Below are 12627 nucleotides of genomic sequence, written 5' to 3' on the forward strand. Positions count from 1 at the left end.
TATATATATATATATACATTTGTTTTTCGCTGATAGCAAAATCTCGAAATATACTCTCATTAATAGAGCTTGATCAAATCGACACTATTAAATTATGTTTTGAAGAGAATTTGCGAATCAGCAAAGATTATGTAAATAAATCAAGATAATATCAGTAAAAGAACTGATCGAGTTTCGGCCAAACGAACCCCTGGTATGATGCAGATGGTAAACCAGGAAAGCACCTCCCACTTGATGCACTTAGGAACTTCAGAAACAGTATCAGGATAGAAAACGTGACTTTATGCAAGTACCTCAGAAATATGTGCAAACAGTAATCATGCATAAACGCAGCCTTTTCAAAACAAAGAGAATGGCGAGTCTTGAAAAAGTATTTTTAAAGGAAAATTTGAAACGTTTCTGGCGACACTTAAAATTTTCAAAAACAACCTTGGGTAGACAACATAAATAATAGGGGATGGTATCAGTACTATTCAGAGTTATTTACTCTCCGTTATTATATAGATCGAAAATTTCAGGCTGATGGAGAAAAAAAACAACATATGACAATCTGGACGATTAAAGACGAGAAACGTATTATATAATGATCAAAAGGCATGTGTTCAGTCCAACAACATTTTTACCAATTTGTTTAATTGCACTTTGGGCGTACGCCAAGGTTGTTTTATCGCCTTTACTCTTTTCTTTATTTTTGAACGATTTAAAACCCATTTACCTGAAAGAAACAGGGGAGTGTAAGTGGAAACCTTCGAACTATTTTTACTGTTGTATGCCGACGACTAAATTGTCTTTTTCGTTTCTGCTCACCATTTGCAAAATATGCTCAACAGGATGCATACATATTGCCTTGAGTGAAAATAAAAAGTGAATATGGAAAAAGAAGACTGCTTGTATTACGCTGAGGTTTCGATCTCAGAAATTACAAAAAGTGGTACTATGGCCATACAGATGTAAAGACTGAATCATATAAAAATTTAGGATGCGCAGTGTCTTCAAAAATATATTGGTATATGTGAAAGACAATTATATAGTTGCAGGCGCTGAAGGCTGTGCATATATTAAAGCAAAGGTTTACAACATTTGGCAGATTACCCGTAACTGCATTGCTTCGTCTGTTTGACGCAAAGATAGCTCCCATCCTTAACTATGGGGCTGAGGTTGGGTATTTAAGATGCCAAAGTTATTGAAAAAGCTCATTTGTCACGTTGTAAATATATTCTTGGTACATCTAAGTCTACCCCAATGCATTCGTAAATAACGAATTAGGAAGAATTAGTATGCAGTGTATAAGATATAAACATATTTTAAAATATTGGCCTAGAGTACTAAAATGTCAGAAGACATATATCCTAAACAATGCTACAATTTACAATTTAGACGGGGGGGGGGGGTTGTGATTGGATGCTAAAAATGTTAGAAAGCTTATATTTAAATTTGGATTTGGCATAGTTTGGTGTACTCAGGGCATACATGATGAAAATGCATTTCTTAGATTATTCAGCTAGAGATGTGAACATATTTAAGGCAAAAGCTGCAGGATGAGATCAAATCGATGGAAAAATTGCTCGGCTATAGGTCATTGATAGTATAATTCAGCTGTCAGCAATATCTAGAATTTTGGGAGATTTATGTTATACGATCAATATGCTTAAAGTGGGGAACTTACCAATCATAGGTAACACTGGAAGATATGAGGAAAGATTGTGTCAAATCTGTAACATTAACATAAGCAATGAATTACATTTTATTACTGCTTGTCTGCAATATCGGGAATACGAATAAATGATTTACCCACCTTTGTATATAAAAATCCATCTTATGAAAAGTGTTTGTATATTATACAAAATGATGCTGGTAAAATTCTGTTTACTAATTTAGCAATGTTTATTTTAAAAGCCTTACAGATTAGATAAACCTTTTTATCAACGACTCCTGCAGGATAAAAAAATATCCCCAAACTAGCACCATGCAGGTTATAGGGATTAACGTAAGTTCGTTTGAGTGATTACTGTGTAATATATACTTATATCTCACCCAAACAGAAAAAGGCAAAAACGATTACTTTCATGTGTATCACTTCCAATAGATACGATGTTACTTTTGTTACGCACTATAACATTGTTTTGTACCGCATGCTTTATGCATATGTATCATGGGCCAGTGGCATGTATTAAGAATAAATACATTCTTCTTCTTCTTTCTTCTTCTTCTTCTTCTTCTTCTTCTTATCATTATTATTATTATTATTAGTAGTAGTAGTAGTAGTAGTAGTAGTAGTAGTAGTGTTAATAGTAGTAGTAGTATGAAATGATTCATATTATTAATGCAATGCATATAAGTTTGAGAGAAAAATGTGAATTAATGCAAGAAGAGCTTTATGTGTGTTAGTGTGTTTGCGGGTATTTTTTATCATGAAAATGTGTGTTCGTGGAAGAATTTAGATGTATCATTGTATGAAATATAATACAATGCATGTGATTATATTTTTTTCATTTTTACCAGTCTATAAATTGGATTAATTTGAACTGAAAAGTTTGATCTATGTTGTATTTACCCTAAATGTGTTGAGGCCTACAGTTAAGAATAGCGCAAAATGTATCACCTTATTAAGTATGGAAAAATAAAGAAAGAAAGAAATACATTTTTTACATCTACATTTTCTTTTCTGTTGAGCTGCAGTGCATACTTCCATGTGCAGTAACTAATTTAGTTTATTTATATAAATGGACATTCATTTTGTTATTGCGTTTACTCCTTAAATCAAGCCAGATACAATTACATTGAAAACTCGAAGAATTTACCATGTTTGGTAGACCTTCCACAGTGGCTATGATTTGTTTGTATTGGTGAGCAGATGAATTGTGTGTATTTAACCACAATAAAGACATAATTAAATTCCTACCTTTGACATAACTGTTTTCAATCAATTGTTTTCATAGCTGTTGTTGATATATATATATATATATATATATATATATATATATATATATATATATATATATATATATATATATATATATATATATATATATATATATATTCTGAAACGTTGGACCGCTCAATTGGCCTAGTGGTTAGAGCGTCTGCCTCTGTTGCGGGTGGTCGTAGGTTCAATCCCCGACCGAGTCATGCCAAAGACTTACAAAAATGGCACTAACATGCTGCCTCGCTTGGCGCTCAGCATTAAGAGGTTAGTGTTAGGACTGGTAGGCCTGGTGTCAGAGTAATGTGACTGGGTGGGACACCATGCTACATGTCTGCGGCATGTTGCCCCAGTGGTAGACATCACTATAAACTGCCACACTGCTGACATTGTAGCAATTTGACTGAAAAATTGTTAAAGCTACGTTAAAAATCCAAATCAAATAACATCACAACATATCTGAAACATTGGAAGATATACCTTTTAATGTTTGAAATCATCAAATTAGCACCTTCGTTGTTTAGAATTGTTTTCTACCACATAACGATCAGTGACCACATACTGACCCCACCACAACTTGTCAACAACTGGACATTATCCCGAGATCCTACGAATGTTACTTTTATGTGAAAATCATTAAATATTTGTATCACCTCTCTAAGGAAATTCAATACTTTATAATGTGTCCAGTATTTCAATATTATTTTCTTTTATGTTCGCTGATTGTTTTAGTAAATTTTACTTTGGGTACAAATGCCCTCGAGTATGACTTGTCCATGAATTTTAGATAACTAGATGTAATTGCAATACTGGAATTTTGATTTTCACCTAATTGCTCGATGGCTTTACTTTTATTTCAATATGATATCGTATCACTTATGTTCTAACATATCATGTATTTGCTTATATTGGACCAGGATGTGAATTTCCTGCATTTTAAGCTGCATGTACCTTAAAAGTTAACCGGACAAGTATTTCATTTCTTCATGCAAAGTTATCTTGGGTCATTTAATAATTTAGATCTAAAAAACAAGTCCTAAGAGAAAAGTCATAGGCAGCACTACTCACGAGTGATTTGAACCAAAAAGGAACAGATGCAACGTTACCTGTCGCTATAGATGTTGTATAGTAAAATAAACGAGAGTAACAGTAAACCGCATTTACATTCCTGTGAACCAATCACAGTACGAAATGTATACATGAGAATGTGGGCCGTAACAAAGGCGCACGTGTCCGGTTAAAGATTTAAAGCTTCTCCAGTTATGAACAAAACCTTTGCACATCGTACCAGAATGCATTGCATTTAGCATGGAGTTGAAACATTCTCTGGCATAGTTATAATCGATTATCAGTTATAATCGATTATCGATATCGTTTGTATTTAAGCCACCAACTCAGAGTGACATTACAAGAGAGAAATCATACAATAAAGTTATTTTTTGATCACTATATGTAGACTAATACATATGAGCAAAACGATTACATTTCAAAGTTCAATCGTACCCTTGATCACTGACGTTCCAGATAAGCGCAGGAATAAATTATCAAACATTATCGCTGTTAATCACGTATTATTTAATTATTATTCAAGTCTTGACAAACTATTACGTTCCCCAGTAGAAAATTAGAAAACTGTTGTACAGATGTTTTCAATTTGAACTAAGGATTACACTACAACAACCGTCATAGAAAAAGATCTGACTAAACAATGACATCGTAATGACTGTAACGTCAAAGCCAATTGTGTCATGATATCATACGATTCAAATTTAACCACCGATTCCAGGTTCCTTTCGACCATTTTGCACTTTACAGACAAGCAATTTCTTTGTTTTTCTTCACTGTTCATCCTGGTTATTTAAAAAAACAAAACGTGTATGTCTTAGGTATTGTCAAAATATTTCCTTTATTTTGGTGTATGATTGACAGGTGTAATTTGGGTTATAGAGTGCAAAGCTTGACCTTACTTTAGATGTAAGCCCTAGAAACGACTGCTTCCTGGACTTTAAAGGTGCATTGAAGAAAAGAACCGAGAACTTTTGTTTACTTTTAGTAATTTTACAATTCATCCATTGCACTTTTAGAAATTGGTATTGTCTACTCTTGCAAATTTACTTTTCCTTATTTTAAAAGTTTCTAACTCTAACGAACTCAGGACTAGTTCCGGTACATTTATCGAGAACATCATAGCAGCTATTTTAGCAGATGCCTGCTTTAGATAGTACATACTTTGCAGTATTATCACGTGTAATGAAATTCAGGCACAGTAAGTAAACTAGCAGAAAGGTATGCTAACAATCTCTCCAGAGTGCATGTTCCCAATCCAAACAATATCACCTTATACCGGTCTCTCACACGGAAGAACATAACTTTAGAGAGCGACTGCACACAACCTGCGTAAATACCCCCTCCAACATTTTGAGTAGTTCCCGACAGAACATGCATAGCTATGGTATCTCTCATTTGACGGTTAATTCCTTAGTGAAAAAAATAAAATTAATTTGCCATACGAAGTTATAAGAAATAACAATGTCTGGTACTCTTGCCCGAAGCTTATAATAAATAGTTAACAACCCCATCCATGTATGTATGTATGAGAGAGAGAGAGAGAGAGAGAGAGAGAGCAGCAATTATAGTGTTGTGTGGGCCAGTACGAAATTAGGACATGGCCCCAAAATCTAATTTCTGTATCACTTAAGAAATTATTTCAAATATTCATAGAACAATACAGGTTCATTTTTGAAATCAGATTAATTCTTTAAATAATCTGTTTTCATTATCATCTTTTTTCAACAAACTCCAAAATATTAGGCTACCCCCCCCCCACACACACACACACACAGCGTGTGGGTCCAGCTTGATCGTACCTTTCGCATCTTACAAATATGCGAAATCGAAGCAGTGGTATATTGAAAGTTAATTATACAAATATGTCGGGAAACTGGCTTTTTTGTGCTAAACCACCGTAGAAGCATCAGCAATATTAGTTTAGAAATCAACGTTGGTGGTTTACTGTATACATTAACGACAAGTGTTCAATGTGTATGTTAAATATGGCTATGTAAAAAACATTATCAACAACTTTATATCAATGGGTTTGTCTTTAAGCCTTGTAAACAATTTGAGGATGATCCAGGGATGTAAATGGAAATGGTAAATAAAATTATCCGGATATAACTAAGGATGTACAAGTTGCAAATGCAAAAGAAAACATTATCTTTACAGATGTTAGAAGTTCAGTTTAAAAGTTATGGATCCATACCTGAAGATGTTGAGAGTGTAAACGGGAAGGTAACATAGGCAAAATACGATTACGACGACTATCAACATCTTGGCTGTTCGCTGCCGGGCCCTTAACTGAGTGATTGCCGAGTTACCACGCATATCTGAAAAAAAGATGCGCATAACTACGTTAACTGAAAATTAACTGCATTAGTGTTTATGATGATTCAAACAAAGGGACATGGCTGAATATTCAGAATCACCTGGCAGTTTAACCTTTGTATTGGGTTTTCCCTTCAAATATTCACTATAGCCTAGTCGACCAGCGACATTACTTATACATTCAACTTTCACGTATAGTATTAACGGTTCAAACCGTTCATATCAAATTTACACCATCGATGTAAATAACTATGTCTATATCGAACGTGCGCCAGTTCTTGATATATACACAGACACTTAGGGAACTAATGTCAGCTATATCCCACCCCATCAAGAAGCCTGATCTTCCGAGGAATTTACAATGCGCAAGATCTCAAGTCGATTAACTCGCAAACGTTACGTTGTAAAAAAAAAAATTTAATACCCGTGATTCTATTCTGCAAGATTGCACTTATATAATGTAGACAAAATGGGTAGGTTGGACATTATTTTTTATTCAAGCAGAATTTGCTGCGCACGACCACTCAAATACGTTGTGAAAAGATATTTAGAAAAACAAAACGAAGAGCGAAAAATTTAAATATGATTCTAGAATTTGCTAATTACACATTCCTAAGCTGATAAAAAGCTCTTAAAGATAGATTAGTTTTATTTCACGACATGTACCCCCTCTCAAGTTTCCATAAAATGGCGGAAATAATGTTTCAATTGGAATGTTTACCCAATGCTGTAAATTTAAGGTTGTTGCTATGTTAAAGTAAATGCTAAATCGTTCAAGTTTTGAACCAGTCTACATTTTTTCATTGCTGATATACGCAACAGTTACATAATGAATATGTGCTGAAATAATAGTTTTGCTTAATGCATTTACCACTGGAATGAATAATATAGATATTGATGCAATGTCATTGCTAAGAATTTTACATTTATTTCAAACAAAATCGCAAAACTATTTAAAGCACGTTCTCCTTTGACGAATGTGAATTTTAACACACCTATTTAATTAAAGGGAATCAGTGCATGACACAGGGATATCACGTATGCTTCTTAATCTATCACATACAAGTCCCCTAACTTTCAATAGGCATGGACGGGGGAATGAATAAGATGCAATTGACGCAAATTCTGAAGACAATTTTGATTTCGAATAGATCACTTAATCGATTAAAATATTATTTTCACGAGAAAAGAGCTACGATGGTTTGAGAAAGTGCAGCCGATCGAAAATAACTCAGGATTAGCTAATGATTAATTATTGAAAGAAACAATAATTATCTAAGAAGGATTCGTTATTTCAGCATTGGAGGGGTCCATGAAGCTTTCCAATTCAAACACTTATCCCTATCATCACTGAATGCATGACATTCACATCAGGGAAACGAGCAATAATTTGATAATAAAGTCCTCGTGATCATAATTGACTTCTTTCCCGATTGAAGCAGGCAAATAACCATACGATGACAAATTATTTCCGATAAAGCTCTTTATTTTGCATAAATGTATGTGCCAGCTAGAATCTGGCATGCAGCTCTTAAGGTTAAACTGAAATAACAGCCAACATTGTTGATGAAGTGTAAGTGCAACCTGCAAAATATAATGATTTCCAGAATGTTACCACTGAAACCATACAAATTCAGGCGATTTGCAGGTAGCATCAGTTTGGGATACTGGTTGTTTTCAGAACGTGCCAGGATTCAAAAGTGCTCCACAAGCAATATTCATACATGTATTAATGCAATCATATATACACACTATATACACATATACGTAATTACTTACCAATCTGCAGACATACATACATATAGACCTGCTGCTATCCAAAGATCTACGTTAATAAACAACCGATAACGTTATGTAAGTCAATACATTTATACTGCAACACTCTTTCGAGCGGTATTTGCAGTTCATATAGTCTTGGATATAACTTAGATTGTTGTGGTTAAAACAAAAACGAAACAAAAACTTACTGAGGTTAACCATTTCACTGCTTGACCATAAACAACGTGCGACCTTAATATAAGCGAAGGCCGAAATGCTGAGAGGAAATATATAAAAGACGACAGTGATAGTAATCTGGTACTGGAGCTCCATATTAGCATCTCCGGGGATGCAGCTTGACAACAAGGGGTTCAAGGACGCAGGTATGACATCGTCATGGAGGATGACCATGATGTGGAGCTCTGGCACGGCAGCCGAGAGTGAGATGATCCAAATAATGATAAGAGCCAGTCTCGTTTTGAACTTTGTCCCTCTGAAGGTTAATGGATGACAGATGGCCATATAGCGTTCCACTGAGATGGCGGTCAGCGTTGACACTGAGACAAATACCGACACGTGCTGAAAAAGAAAACCGACATAATCAGGTTGAAATAGTATATGAGATAGCATGTTAGTGCATAGCAAGGAGGAATAAATAACATTTTTGCGATTTATCTTTTCGAAAAGTTTTAACTTTCTTCCTGAAGTGATAACCATGACTAATTAATGTAATACATTCAAAGAACATCTGGTTCTGACTGAATATATGTCAAGTATAATAAAAAAAAATAACTTACATCAACCCAGTGAATCGCGGGGAAGTCACGAATTTTGAAAATAGATTCGAGATTTAAGCTTCCTGTTAAATATAATGTTCCATTCTTAAAAGTATAAATAATTATACAATATTAACCCATCTCAAGAAATAAATAAAAGCACTAATATTTACCACTTATTAAAAATATTGGCGAAACCCACAACATCTGTGCACAAATACCAGAGTAGTTCCTTTTCGGTAGATTGAACCTAAAACGTTACGTTTTTCTAAGTAACACGTTGCTATTTTAACTTTTCTAAATGCTTCTTACGTCGGCTTGCTAAAAATTGTTTAAATTGTTACTGGAAAATGTTTGAAGACAGTGACCTGACATTTGTTTCCAGAATGTTTTAATAGATTGTTTTCAGTCGGGTGGTGTAGCTGGGATCAATAGCGAAAAAGGGGGAAGATATATTTATCGGGGCGGGGGGCTGTTTTATTCAACAACATTCCTTAATTATATCCTTGACATACTCAGAGTATTTTCTTGGAGAGCTTGGGTAATTGTACAAGTAAATCTAACCTTATACGACGCTTATCGTTATAACCGTTATGTTTAATGCCGTTTCATTACTTGAGTCTTTTAAGTAATGCTAATAGCTTATAAAAAAATATTTTTAATGGCACAGAGTAAAAGAACTGTTCTTTCTAAACTATTTAGGTGTTCTTGTTTATTTTTTTCTAGAGGAATAGATGAAAAATTAAAGTGGTACGAGAAGTATTCATAAACTATTTATTTCTGCCTGCTAACTGGATTATTACTTTTAACACAATGTTTCCTGCATGGTGTTAGTTTGTTTAGAACTATTTTATGGCTGCAACATTTAATTATAAGAGGTAATTTGGATTAAAACCTAGCAAAAAAGCTAACGAGTTTTTTTCCGATATAGGTTTTATAAACATAGCGAAAAATTATATTCCAAACAATAGTTATATGCACTATACAGGTAAATAAAGAGGATGTACGTACAGAAGACTTTGTGTACGGTACATATGTGCATTTCCTGATCAAGTATGGATTTCGAGATCGAGATGATTTACTTCGCAGAGAAGGGAACTGTGAACCAAAATGTTCAGACACGGGTGATAACGTATGATGTATTTATTTTTTTATAACGCCATATAAAACATTTTAGGCAACATTTCGGTCATTAGAGACTTAACAAACATTGGTTATATAAACTTTAGTAGATAGATCTCGTGGCTACACTGATTCTGTGTTAGCCTTCCATCCAGATAAAGATTCAAATAAATAATCACTTGACAGTGTGCCTTAGAGTAAGAAAGCCCTCACTGATAATGACTAAATCCGTCCTGAGCCAGTTCCGTTTTATTGCGCCATTGGACGGTTATCACGAATGCGAGAAAGAAACAACGAAGGAACTGACATGAAACAGTACAAGAAAAGCAAAAACATTTCTGTCTGCATATACTCATATGTTTATTTCAAGAAGTAATTGTGACCCTGAGTGAATTTGCTCTTGTTATATTTGATTGCATTTATGCCACGTTTAATTTATTAGAACAACTATATTTATCATGTCATAAGTTACTTTGATCCAGTAATAAATGTGCGTCATTGACAATAAAAGTCAGCATCTGAAAAATGTGCCAGCCTCATTAAAGAGGCTCTTGAATTTGTATAGGCTTAATTGGACTGGCGGTGAAGCTGCTTCGACTGTCAATAGTGCGTTTAAACTCACTGCTGGTCGCCCAATCAAATACTTCGGTATGTGTTATTAGACAGAAACGTACCTAAGATGTTCTTGTTCTGACTAGTTTCTAATTACTTGTACACTCATGGCTGTTGACGAGAAGTTTCGTAGGGCACTATCCTTGTTGACCGTAAAACAGCGCTGATTAAATTTTTATATTGTGCGAACAATAAAAAATCCATTACAAGCACGCCGATAACACGGCTCCATTTTCTTTAAGAAATATCTCGTGTTTTATGGAGGGTTGTCACCTACAGATGTGTTATGTCTCCATAGTATCATCCATTTTTAAAATAATCTTGATATAATCCTTCTATCTTTGATATACATTTACCTTAGCAAAGAGTGTAAAACCCATGTCAGCGTAAGAATAGGGTACCATTGTGATTCTCTGTAGATCTATGCTCCCTGGATATTTGTGTTCAAATCAAGATCGATGAAAATCATAGGATATAATGGAGACAACTCTATATAAAATCACAACCAAAAGTTGTTTATGTCATGATACAGCTTGATCGATGAATTTTTTTTTCTTATATCTTATCTTCCTTTTCTTCATAACGATGATTCTACGTTTTTGCATATTAACAAGTTCAATTTATTCAGATATGTTGGTATGTGGTTGTACGGTCTTGACAAATAATACACTACACTTCTTGTTCATGAAACTCAAGCTCAGAATAAAAACCCAAAACACACGGTCTTATGAATACAAATTCTAACCTTAATTCAAAAAATATTATATGTTGCAGATTCTCAAGGTTTTGTTGAATTTGATTTTCAAGAATATGAGAGCTCATGGCACAAGTGGACAATATCATTGATTAAGGCTTGCCAAAAAGAGAAAGAAGGCAAACAGGTTAAACACTGCAAATCGTATTTAAAGATTTTGCTAAGTTTCAATATGAGACACCACATCGGTTAATTGTTCCAGACAGAACTAAATACTGCAGTTCTGTTCAGGCTTAAAAGCTGTAAATAATTTAGCCAATGCTTACTAATCTGAAAAATCCTTAACAGTCATATCCGGTTATTAATATTGTCGAAAAAGGGTAACATGTTGTTGCTTAACAGACAGAGTAGGTCGATTTTGATTTAAATATTTCAACATGTACAAGACAAGAACAATATTTAAACAATCCATAATTTATACTGGCTTACTCCCTAGTATTAACTAATCAAAGATCGATTTTCCCTGATTTAATTGTGAGACTAGTTCAGGATTCGCTAATTTTGGCAGTATATACAATGATTAAACTAGAATTTGTATATGTGCCAGTCAAGGCATTTAAAATATTTCGCAGATGTTCAAAGTTTAATTTTCAAATCAAATCTAAATTACTAGAATTAGGAATTCTGACAAGGGACCTTTACTATGGTCCGATTAAACTGAATATTTCATCTGCTAGCACCACATTTCTGACTGTGGTTTAATGTTATTACTTTCTTTCCAGCAAGACTGTTTGCGATCATTAACAATCAGGACAGTTTTCCTCCGCAGAAATTGAAAAAGGGCTTTACTGCCTCGCACGCAATTATTGGATAAATTCGTACTTTTTCAGATTGCGTAGGCACGGTTTATTTTGATACAATTTTAATAAATATTTCATATTACATATCACTCAGAACATATCTACTCTGGCGTCGTTAGACCGGAAACAACATTAGATTATCTACAAATGTCGGTGTCAATACCTCCATTAGGATTTCCTGTAGGCCATCTTGAAATGTAGTTCTACAGTTTCGTACTTTACACAGGATTTGTTTTTAAAGAAAACAATTTCTCATGTTTACCTCACTGATTATCCTACCTTTTCGGAATAAAGCCCTTGTGTTTCTTAGCTATTTTTAAAATAAAATTTAATGATCACTGTTTAACCCTACAAATCATGCAGCGAATAACAGTTATTTCCAGTACAAACGGCTCCATCATGGATTGAGTATGTTAGACATTGATTAAGATAAATGAAATGAACCGACAATAAACAGTGTAAAACTAGTTTTTAAATAGCTTAAGCGCTTTTGGCTCT

The 12627-nt window shown here is 34.1% G+C and overlaps 1 protein-coding gene across 1 annotated transcript in view; it reads right to left on the bottom strand.

Annotated features, from left to right (window-relative positions):
* Positions 1 to 12627, bottom strand: part of LOC149806533 (orexin/Hypocretin receptor type 1-like) — a 98624-nt gene that overhangs the window by 38932 nt on the left and 47065 nt on the right. The window contains exons 2-3 of the mRNA XM_089954207.1: positions 8275 to 8644; positions 6186 to 6309 (exon numbers count right to left, since the gene is read on the bottom strand). Of these exons, the coding sequence (XP_089810333.1) occupies positions 6186 to 6309; positions 8275 to 8644 (494 nt within the window). The remainder of the gene's footprint in view (positions 1 to 6185; positions 6310 to 8274; positions 8645 to 12627) is intronic.

This window comes from Sinohyriopsis cumingii, chromosome 1 (assembly GCF_028554795.1).
Source record: "Sinohyriopsis cumingii isolate HCF-2022 chromosome 1, ASM2855479v2, whole genome shotgun sequence".
In the NCBI taxonomy this organism is placed as follows: Eukaryota; Metazoa; Mollusca; class Bivalvia; order Unionida; family Unionidae; genus Sinohyriopsis; species Sinohyriopsis cumingii.